This window comes from Taudactylus pleione, unplaced genomic scaffold (assembly GCF_031769625.1).
Source record: "Taudactylus pleione unplaced genomic scaffold, aTauple2 ptg000172l, whole genome shotgun sequence".
NCBI lineage: Eukaryota > Metazoa > Chordata > Amphibia > Anura > Myobatrachidae > Taudactylus > Taudactylus pleione.
Window position 1 is genome coordinate 8,406,506 of NW_028284574.1, and position 16,174 is coordinate 8,422,679.

At 41.1% G+C, this 16,174-nt stretch overlaps 1 protein-coding gene across 1 annotated transcript in view; it reads left to right on the forward strand.

Moving 5' to 3' along the window:
- The window catches only part of INKA2 (inka box actin regulator 2), a 33,381-nt gene extending 21,277 nt beyond the window's left edge, over positions 1-12,104 (forward strand). Inside the window, exon 2 of the mRNA XM_088475454.1 lies at positions 7,536-12,104. Within this exon, the coding sequence (XP_088331580.1) occupies positions 7,536-8,558 (1,023 nt within the window). The 3' untranslated portion in view covers positions 8,559-12,104. The remainder of the gene's footprint in view (positions 1-7,535) is intronic.
- The last annotated feature ends 4,070 nt before the right edge of the window (positions 12,105-16,174 follow it).

A 16,174-nucleotide genomic window follows, 5' to 3' on the forward strand; every position in this document is an offset into this window, starting at 1 on the left:
GAGTGTTAACAACATTTGTGTATTACACTTGTTTGCCATGAAGGAGTTTTATGATCTTAGAATTGATGCCTACAACTCCAACCTATAGCACCAGCTAACCAGCTACAGACAGAGCCACTAACACTCTCTGCATGCTTGGCTTGCGTGCTATAAACGCATCCTTTAAATAAGAACACATTGCATTGTAAGAGCAGAGCGATGATCCATCTGACCTTCCAGATGTCTTGAAATCTCATTCTTTTTAAAATCTTACAAAAGCCCACATAGAACCTCACTGAGGAATGTAGCTGGAATGTTTAGCCTTTTTTATTACAGTACAAGCTATAGTGGCATACAGCATAATATACATATGATCAATCACCAAGCTTTCTTTCATACACTTAAAAGCGGGTTAAACATAGCGGCAAGGTTTTGTGAGGCACAATCATTTCTGACTCCTTTCTTTGACATAGAAATCATCTAAATGATGTAAATTAATTGATGTAATGCGAGGATTCTGGCGCTCAGAATGCCGGCGCTGGAATCCAAACACCTGTCAGAATCCTGTGCCGGAATCCGACCACCAGAATCCCGAAGGTAAGTAGCGGGGTTAGGGTTAGACACTCGGGGGAGGGATAAGCTGGCCATACACCTGCGCGACCAGCATCAGATCAGATTCACCATCCGACTCCCCGGAGCTCCCTGGCAGTCCTGGCAGCATATTTGTTGTTTTTCTTAGCACAGGATCTGTTGTACGATCGATCGTGTGCCTCACGCGCTCATCAGGGAAAAAGTAATTGAAATGACTTGAATGGACGCACGATGCATCGCATGCACAAAATACACGGTACGATCTGCACGCGATAGGATGGAACATATGTGCTGCACATCTGATCATACGATCCATTTATAGGAGCTGCAGGAACGCGCATTGGATCGTATCTTACTCCAAAAATACACGATTTTCACAGAATCCATCCTAAGGACTTGTCGAAAATCGGGCAATCGGCCCGAAATCGTGCAGGTGTATGGCCTGCATTAGGTTTAGGCTATGGGGAGAGGGAGGTTAAGTTTAGGAACTAAGGGGGTGGTTAGGTTGAGGCACCGGGGAAGGAGGGTTAGGTTCAGTGTGCAGGGAGGGGGAGGTTAAGTTTATGAACTAGGGGGGAGGGTTAGGGTAGGGAGAGGGGGGGTTAGAATACTGACCGACAAGTGTCGGTATTCTAACCCTGTCAGGATGCCAGCTTCGGGATTCTGACCGCCGGCATGTACTCATCCCATTGTATCTGGTAAATTCTAGAAGATGATGGTGCTACAGGTCTGTAGGTGCAGTGTTCAGGGAGCAACAACATTACAAACTTTTTTATATATTTGCCAAAATGGCAGGCAGAGTAGGAGCTGATGTACAGTGTAACATTAGAATACAAATGCATTAAAGTGCCTTGGCAGTTTAGGGGTACACACTGGTGTTAAAATTCTATATTTAAAATACATTTAAATGCAAGTTAGTTGCATATGACCATTTGTGAATATAAAAATCATTGTACGAATTGAGACAGTACAAATCTACATTACTTACCTTACACTGTGCCACATGTCTAATGCTTCTTGTTCTGCATCAATGCGTTTGACACACACCCACATAGTTGAAAACTTACATATTCATCTCAATGGGAATGCATCATAAAGGCAATAAGATGCAGTTAAGAAGAGTTTACATAAACATATCCTCATGTGTTTGATAAGATAAGGGGCCAAATGTACAGATATGCCCAGCTATATTGTTGCCGAGGGCGTGGCGAATCACGCCACGCATAGCGGGAGATGCACGCCCGCGAGCGGATATGCACACTGCGTACACAACCACGCCTCCATGGGAATGCATTTTGCAATCGCAGTGCATGCCATAGTGTAACGTGGTGTATGCAGTCGAGGGGATTCGCATGGCCACAATGTAACTGGGCATATCTGTAGTAGGGTGAGAGTTTACAAAGTATACCTGTATGTTTTTAGACTCTTAAAAACTCTCATGATTTAAACTCACATTCCTTTGTTTTCCCATTTTGAAGATAAAACTCGACCAATGTGAGAGATTACTGCTAAACTCTCACTTTCTAACCTCTCACCCTATCACATTTGGCCCAAGATGTTTTGTCACAGACATGTTTAAAGTAAACACATAGTAATAGCACTTCAGATTAATCTAAATGTATATCAAATACATATTAAATGCAATGTCAATCCATATGTGTTATATAACACAATATTGCTGTGCTGGAAATATCGCTGCAAATAGATTTTACTTAATGACAGAAAATGCGAATGATCATAAATAAGACCTTTAATGGCCCAACACTGTCAGAAAGGTGCGCACACAAGCTGCCATTCTAGGTCTATACATTTAAATAATGCTGAGATGTTTCCTTCCAGCAAGGTAAGTGAATGGAGGGTGGAGTAAGATGTATATGCCTAGCACTTTTTTTATGCCTATGCCCTCAAGCCCATTAATATGTCAGGCATGTCCAACTTCCAATAGGTTGTGATCTGCATTCACGTGTCATTTCACGTGTGATCTAGTACACCTTCCCATCACCATTCAGAATTTGAAACAAAAGTGTGTTCAGCTGAGCATTCGTAAAAAAATTATAAACGGTTAGTTGTTACATAGGAACTACCACATAGTGCCCCATATGTCACATAATAATTCCACATAGTGCCCCCATATGTCACAGAAAATGCCCCATATGTCACAGAATACTTCCACATAGTGCCCTCATATGTCACAGAAAATGCCCCATATGTCACAGAATAATTCCACATAGTGCCCTCATATGTCACAGAAAATGCCCCATATGTCACAGAATAATTCCATATAGTGCCCTCATATGTCACAAAAAATGCCACATAATACCTTCACATGTCACATACTGTATATGCCAGTCAAAGCCCTCTGTCATATCCCCTTTATTTGCCAGTCTCAAAGCCCCGTTATGTTCTATTAATATGCCAGCATCAGAGCCCCCTGTCCTGGCCCTTTAAAATGCCAGCCTCAGAGCCCCTTAACATGCCATCCTCAGGAACCCTTTAATATGCCATTTCCCTGTCATCCCGTTAATATGTCAGCATCAGATGCCCCTGTCCTTCCCTTTCATATACCAGCTTCAGAGCCCCATAATGCCCCATTAAAGGCCAGCCTCAGATCCCCTTAATATATCAGCCTCAGAGCCCCCTTAATATGCCAGGCTCAAAGCCAGCCTTGATATGCCAGTTTCAGAGCCCCCTTGATATGCCAACCTCAGAGTCCCCATTGATATGCCAACCTCAGAGCCCCCCATCTTACCAATTATCAGCAAAATCTATCCATACAATTTACACTACAGTCACATCTCACACTCGCTATCAATGGAAGCAGCTGGTGGTGCTGAAGCAGTAGAGAGGGCCGGTTGCAGTGCTGGTGACATAACTGTCTGTGCGTCACCTGCGCTGCGTCCCACCCTGCTCTGCTATTCCTGGACACTGCCAATCTGGGATTAGGCAGCCTCCGGAGGAATCCCGGACAGGGATGATCTACAGCCAAGCGTCCTGTGATCAACCAGTCGATCACAATCAATGCATTGTACATGCCTGATATATATCATCTGCAAAACTAAATCTAATTTTTGTGATACTCTATATACCAGTTGTGCAATAATTGTAAATCCATGTAAGCAAAGACATGACAGGCACAAATACAAGTGCATGATGCTACATGGGCCTTTAACATTGTAGATAGTGAATGACCCTTGATGTACAGTTGCTACAATGGGCAACTGTATAAAATGTATATGGCGTTTGTGGACTGGAACTAAAGAATGCCAGTCTTATTTGTCTGACTCATTCAGTACATTAGCACTGCAATGTAAAATACACTATATTCATTTACATGTATTCTGGATAAGTGTGTGATACTGCACAATGGACTGCACAATACACATGACAGCATTCAACATGTTTCATAATGTAAACTGCATAATGCAAGCTATTGTTTTTTCATATCGCCCTGACGATAACTGAGGACTGTGAAAGGGTTAATTCACTCAGTGATGTGTGTGCCTCTTTGCATGTGAATAAAGAATCTCAGGGGGAAGGGAGCCTGAAATTTATCAAACCTTAATATTAAGCCAGAGCTAAATACTTTGCAGGAAAGACTACTATAGTAAAGCCACAGGCAGCTGTCATGGTGTATTGATCATCATGCAACCTCTCATTTCAGAGTGGGAAACCTGATATCACAAGTGGGCCAACAAGAGTGACAGGAAGGAAGGGATGAGAGTGTGAGACTGATACTACAGAAATATTATATGTTAGAAAGCCTGCTAACAAAGCAGTTATGTGATAGCTTGGCACAATTGTAGAACACTTGCAATCTCTTCCTGCATAATGTCCTCACCCTAGAAATGACTATTAAAGAGGAGCAAGAACTGTAAAATGAAATTCTTATTTTAAAAGTCACACATGTCACTTTGATAGATGCGATTTATATGCCTCTTACACTGCTTTTGCTTACTGGGAAGTGCTTGGTACTTGTGCTGTACAGTAGACTGGAATATGTTAAATAATGAAACTGCTCTGCTCTCATTGCATATGCTTAATAAGTGTGACATATAAATGATTCAGGAAGATTAAAATATAGTCTGCTCCTGCACGCGTTGCTGCTAACTGGTATTTTTTTTCTGGAATAAAGTTAGTAAAGACCTTTACAAAAAGTGGCCTACACATAATATGGTTTGTGACTACTTTTCTGCAAATGCATTTTCTCAGGTTATTGCATTTGTGAGCTATTAACTGTTTCAATGCTATAGACCATACCGACAAGGGTCCAGAATAAATCTGGCTCTCTCCAAAAGGATTTAAATCACGTTGGGAGGAATGGGTCTGAAATCCCGGCAGTCAGGATGCCTGCTGTCAATTTACCGACAGCGGCATCCCGATGCTCAGGATCCCGACAAGGGTCCGGTAAGTATAGTAACCCTCCCCCTTTCTAAACTTAACTCCCCCAGTGGTGCAGGGGTTCCTAACCTTCCCCTCCTCTAGCCTATCCCTAACCTCCCCCCCGTGACGGCTAAACCTAACCAACCAACCCCCCCCCCCCCGGCAAGTCCTAACCAGCCCCACTGTACTTACGTTCGTCATCCCGGCTGTCGGGATTCTGGCATCGGCATGTCACCTACTGTCGGTATTCCTGCGCCAGTCTTCTGGCCGGATAGTGGCATTCGGGGTGTAAGTATATTAACTACCTTCCCGATGGGACTATGGGGCCGTTTTGCACACAAATTTAGCGATTTTTAGCCCTGTGCGTGCTCTGTAGCTGAGCTCACGCATCTAAGGGTTGACTCAGAATTGTACTCAACTCCATTTGCAGCTGAAAGGGTGTAACAAGGCATTCAAATGTAAGTTAAGGGCCTAATTCAGCTTTGGGAATAGAGTAAGATATAGCAAGTACAGTAACTGTGCATCTTGGTAAAACCATGCTGCACTGCATGTGAGGCAGATGTAACATGTGCAGAGAGATTTAGATTTGGGAGGGGTGTGTAAAAACTGAAATGTAATTTGCAATGCAAAACTAAAGCTGTGCAGTATTTGTGGGCTACATGCAAAAGCAGCCAGTATTTACCCTACATGCAAAAAAAATGTATGTATTTGCAGTGCAACTTGGTTTGTCCAGGTACACAGTTACTTGCTATATTGTACACTATTCCCAAAGCTGAGTCCGGCCCTAAGTTCAGTGAGGGCAAATAGACAGAATTGCTGCCTATGCTGAGTTGTATATATGCAGAAATCCATCTAATATCTGCCGAGTATCTTGCACTAGGTATAGGTCTGGTGCAAGTGCGCACTGATAATGATGATGGCTATTTGAACAGATATACAGACAGGAGCTGTGCAGCCGCAAAGATGATTGCAACTCAGGCTTTTTGGGTACTGTATTAGTATTAGGGTTTTAGGGTTAGGTGTGTGATAACACTAATACCCAAACAACCCTAACTCCCTAATAATCTTAACCACCGACCCTAACCAAGCCTCTAACCTAATCCCCTAACCCTAATACCATAATCCCTAACTCTAATACCCTAACACTAGTGCCAAAACAACCCTAAACCCCCAACAACCCTAACCTAAATAATCTAACCATAAAGGTGCTAACTACATGCGCCAAATGGTTCTTATCTGCCGTCAAATTCTATGTTTCTTTATGAGTGAATATCTGCATTTCCTACCAACTTCCATGCATTTCTGAATCAGTCCTTGTACGGGAATGGGATTGAAATGTCAGTCGCTGCCTGACAGGATCAAAATCCCGACAGAGGCAGCTAAGTAGATTAACCTCCCCTGACCCCCCCTAACCCTAACCTACCCCTGGGATACCGGGGGGCGTGCCTAACCCTAACGTCTCCCTGGGGGTGCCTAACCCTCCCCCTTAGGGGTGCCTAACCCTATTCCCCCCAACCTAACCCTAACCCCCTTCCCGTGACTAATGCTAAGGGCGCCCCGGATTTACCTTCATTCGGGATGTCGTCCTCTGTGTTCCGTCGTCGGAATTATGACAGGCGTCGGTATTTCAACTCCTATCATAACTCCCTAGGCAGCCGCCGGTCACATGACTACATCCCCTTGTATGTTCCTTAATATACTAACCTACTAATACAAACTTACATTTTGCTCCCTCAGGGTTTTACCTGATGTGTGCTCTCTTTTTTTTCTTAAATATTTTTAGTTCTAAAACTTATTGACAAACATATGTACTGTTGTTACTTATTATCTTCATTGATTTCTGCGATAGATTGGTATTTTTCATTTATTGCTATTTAATTTATGATTTATTTTAATGTAAGGTGCATTACAGCACCGCCATTTTCCTCTTTTGTCTTATCTTGTTTAAGAGATTGCAGAATTACTTTAGCAGAGGCTCCGTGCTCTCACCAGACTGATCTATATATTTTTTTTTTACTTATTTAGCAGCAAAGATTGCTCCTCTATTTACCTTTGTGGCTATAAAATATTGCATGTTAGGCAGAGTGGGGGCAGATTAGGTACATGAGAGTGCCAACATTTTTAACACATTGTTAAAACTATACTTTGTTTTGTTGGATGAAAATGTTTCTCCTTGCAATAGTGCATAATTCTCTGAGGTGGCAGAGATTGAGTCTCTTATACTTTCAATTGGATACATTTTGCACCTTCTAGTTGCTGAAATGCACATTTCATTGATCAGTGTAATAAAAAAAATCATATTAAATAAGACTGTGTGTCTTTTAGGTTGAATGGCCAGAGTAGATGAATTTGGGAAGTCAGACTTTGTCCCTTTAGCATTGAGAAAATGTCTTGTATGGGTCTCCTTGCTGGATAAAATAAGCATAATCCTGTCTCAGGGAGCCAGTGAGTGCATGTTAATAAGGAGAAAGCATTGCTACATTTTTCTCTATTTTATGATAAGTAGTTTCATCAACGAAGAGCATTGTGTACTTTTATTCTGATCAGTCCCTATGCAACCACAACTCTTCTGTTTCTCTCTACAGCTGTCAATGAAAGAAGTTGGAGAAGACTTGCAGGAGCAGATGAACTGTATGATGGGAGCACTCCAGGAGCTGAAACTTCTCCAGGTTCAGGCGGCTCTTGAGCAGATGGAAATTTCAGGAGAGCAAAGCCAACTACAAAATATCAGAGCAAACCAGTATTGCCATAGTGTAAGAGTAGCTTCTGAGGTCAGGCATGAATCAAGAAAACAGATTGAGAAGCCATGGGCAGGTGGGGAAAGTCTAGACAGCAGCTCGTTGGCTGGAAGCCGAAGGTCATGGACTGCAAGCTCACTTAGCCCTGTCTCCGTGCCAGGCCCAACACAAGGTCATCAGGTATTGTCTGAAACAGGAAGAGAGACAGAAACTAGACATACATTCTCTTCTTCCAACTTACCTCCAGTGGAGGGTTGGCCCATGCATGAACCTCAGTTCACATCTTCCAACTTTCAGAGCCATTTTCCTAAGTATGTTACCAATGCCAATTCTGACCAAGAACAATGTACTAATGAGTTTGTATGTGATGAAGCAAATGACTGGACATCTTCCCTTATGTCCCAGAGCCGAAACAGACAGCCTCTTATCTTGGGTGACAACATCTTTGCAGACCTTGTTGGAAATTGGTTAGATTTACCTGAGATGGAAAAGAAAGGAGAAACCTCTGAAAACATTTTAAGTGTTAGCAGATCTCAAGAAATCTACAAAAAGTTATCCCTGACAGCCAACTTTTTCAAAAAGTTTATAAGAAGTGTGCGGCCTGATAGAGATAAGCTTCTTAAGGAGAAGCCTGGTTGGCTACATTTTGAAGATCAAAAATCTCAAATTTCCAAGAGGACCAAGAAGACTAGTAAACAAAAAAGTGTGTTCTATTTTCCAACGCAGGTTGAAATGAAAGGCAAAGTTGAAAAGCCAGGCAAAAGTAATGGGAAAAGTATTGAAATGCCTAAAATATATGCCAAGAAAGATCAGAAACAAGGAGATTCTGTGTACATAGGGTTTGATATGAACACGGCTGTCTGGGTATAAGCAGGGATGATGTTTGTGTGATGAAATAACACATTAATGCTGAGTTTGCTGATCATCTATTGATAATGGGCATTAAAGTACTTTTGTGGATTTTTACATTGTAATCAGCTGAGCTGAATTCTGATAAAGCATATTTGTCGTCATATAATTTTGTTTATTACTGTGGTATAAGACTTGTTTCTTGTACTTTTTATATATTACAGCAAACTCTAGGATAGGTAGAGAACCAAGCTGGCTCTTGGCACTAGAACGTGACAATTTTCTTTCTGCTGAGTATAAATGCAGACTTTTATTTGCTACAAAATGTTTCCGACAATCTCCCTAGGATGGGCTTGCACGTTCCTGCGTGGACTACAGAAAGGTCAGGATTGCAGGCAATTACACACCTCAGCAATTCACTTAGTGCAATTATAGAACAATGCAAATAACCTGTTATTTAGACCAATCTCAAACTTCACACGTATCAAATTGAGCCATCAAAATTAAGCTGTTGTACATCTTTGAAACTGCAGAATCTTTACCTCTGCTGGGATCTAACATATGACATGTTTAAAGACAATCTATTTTATAGGATATGGATAAAAGGAAGAAAAGAGGCTTCACAATGCTATAAGCAGAATAATACCTTCTGCTGACCGGACTGGTCTTTCCAGCCATTACCTCAGGTCCTTTGTTATTATATTACCATGTTTGCATCTCCAGAGATAATCTGAAAGTGAGAAAACAGTAAAGAACAACTAACCAGTATTGAAATAATGTATTGAATCTAACTATACTATCACTCGGTTATCAAAAAGGTTTTTGTTCGTTATCATGGACAATGAGAAGTAATTATTGTATAGAAGGGGGCAATACATTGTTATTTATGTCATTTATTGTTCATCTACATTATAGATAATTGTTGCACTCAGCTGTTATTAGCAAAAGCACTTGAGAAACAATGTGGCAAGTTGTTCAATTGTATACTATTTAAACATATTTCATGTGCATGGTAAGCATGGATATCATATTTTGATTACTTGGCGAGAAAATGTGGAGCTTGCAGTTTATGTTGGCATGTTGTATGGTGTATAATGAATGAGTTATTGTAAACAGTTTTGAGAAATGCATTCTGCTAGTCTTTGCTCAATTTAGGCAGTGGCATCACTAGGGTTGGTGTCACCCAGTGCAGTGGTTCGAGTGCATGCCTAAGAAGGGTGCGTGGCCTTGTGGTGAAGGGATGTGTCCTCACGATATGCCCCCATTTTCATCACTCTGGGGGCATGCACAGCACTTCCGGAGATGCCCCCAGAGACTTTCCCCGCACTGCCAGCTCCTCCTCTGTGACCGGGAGCTGGGTGCTGCACTATGACGTTATTGTACCGTGGCCTTACAGGCTTTCGTCATTTGGGTGGTTACCCCTCGGATGGTGACACCTGCTGCGGTCTGCACCTCCCCAGTGACACCACTGGATGCAGGTACATAATGTATATGGCATAGCCTAATCCTTGTTAGATTCCATTTCCATATAACAGAGCTGTCATATTTTATATTATTCCTTTGACTTTAAAATGGCTGCTGCTAGCCCTTTACCTGATCTGTCAGCCCACATGATAGATACATCATGATGGGCTTATTGTACAAATAGATTTCCTTACCATTCATGCAAAATAAATAACTACACTCTAGTCTTCACAGGGATTATGGGCCTGATTCTGAGTTGCCTGCAAGCCGGAATATGGACGCGCTTACGAGCGATGCAGAGTGATACACACCTCAGTCCTTTTTCTGTGATGACTAAAGGAGGGTTACTGGGTGGCAGCAGCAGCGTGTACGCAATAAGAGAAACGTTCCGTTGGTGTGTCGTTGTGGGCATGTTGCCAGAGTTACCAGCTATTCTGAGTCATGCGTATGCAAAGTGGATGCCAAATTCGGTTGTGTGTCCTGCTCTTAGCATGAGTTAAGTGTAAGCATGGATGATAGCGATGACGACTGTTCTCGCGAATGGAGAATTAGGGTGGTGCAGGCACATTAATCCGTACTACCCAGCCTGATTCAGAGATGGAAGCAATGTCGATATTTACACAGCTGAGTGATTATCGGTGATCTGCTTATGATTTTGAGTCGCACTGTGCATGCGTCAAGTTTCTTACCAATGTTACTCTCAATGAGGATTTATTGACAGGCAGAGAACATTTGTGCGCAGGAAAGTGGGTGGCGCCGAAAATGCAGAGACCATTTGGCTCAAGCATCTCAGTTTGCACGACCATAGGGTCGTGCAAAATAGAAGGCCGATTACCGACTGATCTTCGACGGATGCTGGTCTTTGTACGCAGTGGCTTGGATTTGCAAAGTCACTGGTGGGCATCTCAGTACAAATACAGGAGGCTGCGACATTTGCATATTTTCATGTAGCCGCCGTGTACAAATTCGCCGCTGCAGTGGAATTAGCCTGAATACAGGCATTTAGTTGCATTAGCACTCCATTCACATTCCATTTGCTGCAGGCCCCTGGAATTGTGTTGGCATTACTTGCAAATTACAATCAGGCCCTATATCCAGATAAACTCTAGTAAATCTAGTAATGAGGGTATATACAAGCATACAATATTGTTAATTTTATATACCACACATTGTATACTATGAACACACCATAGTGTACACAATTGATTGTTTTGGCTTATAGAGAAATACAATATGATCATGGGAAAAGTGATTGAATCGGACCTGTTACAGCGACCACATTAGTATTGGGGCTAAGTGCTGTACTCTTGGAAACTTTAATTTCCAGTCTGAGCTTGAGCACACAGCACCCTGGCACATGTAAACCTCTTATTTGCCGTGTGTTGTAGCCTGAAAAGAATGATGGTAAAAAGGCACTCTAAAATAATGTATTTTTCTAAATTGTGCCAAATATGTATTTAGTTATCTTTTTTTCAGATTTTTCCTACTTGATTTCATAAGCCTCCAATATTGCATTAAGGATATATTTATATGGAACTGACTTCGGTGTAATAAATCAAAAAAATATGTATTTGGAAAAAAGGTCTTTTTAAGTTGCTTTTGCTGTCAAATACTTATTTTCACCCATTTTTATAATCCATTATTGTTTGCTTATATCTGTTAGAGTGTTATATTTAGATGAGCGTTTGAAATATAGGTTTTTAAAGATGAGTGTGTGTATGATATGTACAGAAATAGCTGTGAGCGTGTGATTTGCTCGTCTTGCTCGTGATGTTTTCTTGCATTAGAGCTTGAGGTGAAAATTGGATTTACACTTGTCTAAAGTTCAGCTGTATTTTAACCATTTATTCTGTAGAAATGTACATTATACATTAGCTTTTGGGGCACTGTTTAGAGTTAGACTAATAACCTCTTCACTAAGGAGAAAGACAAACTGGAAAAAAATGAATTAGTATTAAAATATCCCTATGTTTGATGCTAGGAAGTGCCATAGTAACTGCTGGTATGGTCACTTTTCAATGATGCGCACATATTAGTGGCCAAATCCGATAGACTATTTGCCTATAAGGTAGGGATGTGCAGGCTCGGATTAGTTCTCAGAAAGAGGCAAAACGTCATCTTCCATGGACAAACATTATCATTCCTGGACTTTTGATGATGTTTGTCCATGAAAGATGATGTTTTGCCTCTTTTTTGGAGGGAAAAAAAATCGAACACGGCGTGCAAATCCGAACTAATCCGAGCCTGCATATCCCTACTTTAAGGTTGAGTGACCAGAGTATATGAATAGGGGGAGTTAGACTTTAATTCTTCAGCATTGATAAAATGGCTTGTATGGGTCTTCTTGCGACAGGATTATGCTTATTTTATGCAGCAAGAATAATTTGTTAAAATAAACAAAAAAAGCTACTGCACGTTATTATCAAGATTACTCCAGCTTCCTCCATTTCATGATCATAATTTAGCCATTGGAGATGCTGTTCTGCTGGAATCTATGTGATTACTTAAACAGAGGAAACAATATTAAAGTCACCACGCATATGTGCATGGCATCTATTCAGTTTTCACCCGCTGCTCTGCTGTGCAGAGCAGCAGAAATCAAGTGCTCCCTTAACCTCTCCCCCAACAAGCGGATGGGACAGGAGGACATTGCCTGAAAAGAAGGAATGTCCTGCTGAAATTGGGATGATTGAGAGGTATGCTTATACAAAAATGTAGTGGAGATAAGCCCATTAACGGAGAATTTTCCTCTTGAGGATGATGAAAATCCAACCAGAATAATTGTATACTATCAGTATGTGATGCATTGTTGTCCACTTTTCTGCTGCCGCCTCTTGCAGAGAGGTAAAGTGGAGAAGTTGCCCAAATCAACCAATCAGATTCTAACTGTCATTCTTCCAGCATAATCTATGAAATGACAGTTAGAAACTGATTGGTTGCTATAGGCAATTTGTCAATTTTATCTCTTTTAAAGGTCTGATACCAGGGGCGTAACAAGGTAATTGAAGGCCCCATAGCAAAAGTTTGTAAGGGCCCCTATGTACCACCTAATGGTGAAAAATGTATATAGCACATGTAACTTTGACAAGGAAGATGGGCCCCCCTCAGCTCTGGGCCCCATAGCAGCTGCACCCCTTGCACCTATAGTAGTTGCGTCCATGTCTGATACATCCCCCCTCCCCTTCCCCAGTCTGGTAAGCTGCCGCCTGACATGCAGCCTAATGCAGACAATTTCCAGCAGCTGACAAACTATAACGATCTTTTCTAATTTCCTCCATGAAATCACCTATTTGTCAGCGAAGCAGCAAAGTGCACCAAGAGTTAGCTATTAATATAACAGTTTAAATAAAAACAGTCTACATACTAATATCTCCTTGTATAAATGATGTGTTTATTTATATCTTTGAATCAATATGTTTGTGTTGAAAATCTCAGTCTGTCACCTGGTCACTGCCATTTGTTGTTTATGGGAAATCAATGAATATACTGCAAAAATGATAAATTGCAGTTAAATAAAAGTCACCAGTACCATAATTATTGCTGTAGACAATTTATTTGTTCAAGTCAATAATTTGAGATGAGGGGGGTGTGTTTCACTGTCCTGGAATATTGCACGAGTCAACATGCTTTTATACATATCAAAATATGTTTAGGTTTACTTTTATTATTTCTTATGATACTTGCGTCATGTAGCTCTGTCGGGCAGCTTTCAGTACTGACTATTGGATTTTATTATAGTGACAAATATTCCCTTCACACTTTGCACTGGATTCAAGCTATAAATACTCCCGACCTGTAACTTTCAGCTAAAAATATTGTACTAACAGCATCACAGATCCTCCGCTAAATATAAACTGCTAATTAACTAGCGCAAGCTGTGCTTATGAGATTGTGACTTGGAAAATGGTTACAAAACCACTGCTGAAAGTGTCAGGAAGATACATGTCTGTCTCTATATACCTTCTCATCTGACCTCATCATTTATTCCTAATTTCCAACAAGGCATGCAAGGAACTTGCCTCAAGCTAAGTGTTCATCCAACACATCTGGGACACACAGTTATGACATCACATGGATGCCTGTGGGGGAACATTCCAGACCTAAAAGCATTGTTCAATAAGCAAGGTATTCTGTTTTTTTTAATCACAGTACAAGTTAACAGACAACATGTATGGAATGTATGTATGAGTGGAGAAGGATATAAGTGTCACAGATGATTAGGTGTAACAATTATACTAAATAAAGGTGCACCTGGTTTATTAGACACAGTAACAGTGTGACACTTCTCTTGGAACATGGTACTACTTCAACTAATGGGTTTTATATTTATATTTAACTGCAGCCTAAGAGGCCTATTTATCATTGGTGATACTTGTGGTAAGGAATTATATTTCAGGGTTATATATCAATTTATTCATACCTGGGCAGCTGCTTCAAAAAGTCTGAAAAACAGTGTTAAAAATTTACTTTTGCAGCTCATCGCAGCAGTGAAAATTTACACAGCTGGGCAGGCGTACAAAAAAACAACAGTATATGATCTGAGGCATGCCTCCCAACGTTTGTGATGTGTTGAGAGGGACCTTTGCGTCCACCAATGGCGGGCACCCGTAAAAGGGGACTTGGCTTGGTGACCAGAGTCATGGCCTCATGTGATGGGTGTGGCCTTGCAGGAAATTCCATACCCATGAGCCACTACCCCTTCAGCTTTTGACGCACTGCGGGGATGCCCAGTACTCCGGGAGCTGCTGGGAATGCCAACAGTCCCACTAGCCACTGAATAGAAGTGGATAGTGAATATATATATATATATATATGTGTGTATTAGCGTAACTGATAGCCAAAGTGTGAGATCTCCATCCAACTGTGTATGTGCAAACTGACTAGCTGGATCACACACACACATATCGCTCGAAACTTGTCCGGCAAACTGGTATACAGTATATAACCCTTACTGTACCAGGCCAGTAATGCCGCTTAGATGAGTACTGTATCACTCACCTGTCCTGGCGATATCTTAAAATGAATTATTAGTACATTGCAGTGAACATTTTCTGTCTCTGTGATAAGAAATTTTACCTTATTTCAGTTTCTAATCTGGTTGCTCAGACACAGGGAATTGTCAGCAGAGCCTATCCATTTGAAAGAGTCTTTAGTGAGATGGAAGGAAAGAGACAATTCTCTGTAACGGCCTTTTAACTGTAAAAAAAGGGACATCATGCACTTTAAAGGAAAGTCTTCATCTGACATAAAATAGGATTATCTCTCAGAGGATTACTCACTCACAGCAGGAGTGAAGATATTATTAACACTATGAATGTCAATGACGGCAAACTCACATGTAGACTAAAATAAGCTATTTCTGTTTGTGATGTTGCAGGCTCACATAGTATGAAAGTCAATTTTCTTGCCTGATTTATGAAATTTGAGCAGAGATAAAATACATGTTAAAATGCGGACCACAGTGAGTGCTTCCATCTCAATGTCCCATGTAAAGCAATACTGCTGACAGAGTTAATGCTTTGGCTGTTCTGCAATCCAAGTTTAACCAAGTAAAAACACATGGCAGTATTTTCTTTTTTTTTTTCTTACAGCTGTGACTAGGCTGATTTCCCCACAAGCTTTCAATATCATCCCTAAGGAACTACTACATTCTCCATATTCAAATCTTCAACACATGCTTTCATGGGGGCTGGTTGGAACATGCTGCTGATGTTGAAGACACTAAGGCAGTGATTCCCAACCGTGGTTATCAAGGCACACTACAGTCCTGGTTTTTGGTGATATCCATGTTTGAGCACAGATGGTTAAATCAAAATAACTGAGGTACTAATTAAGTCACCTGTGCCCAAGTATGGTTATCCTTAAAACCTGGACTGTTAGGGTGCCTCGAGGACCGTGGTTGGTTACCCCTGCACTAAGAGGTATATTTAGTAAAGGTAAAACTGACAGAAAACCAACCAAAATACAGACTTTAGAACACTGGACCAACAATCGATTATTTAAAAAAGACCACAATAGGATCCTCAGATTTACTAATAGTTGGTTTTAATACAGACCAAAACCTGATCGTAAAACGACGGCAAACCTACCCAAACAATATACCTGCCTGAGGCAGACAAGTTTGGGGGAAATACTACACAGATCACTATGATCTGTGTAGGCCTCATTAGGTG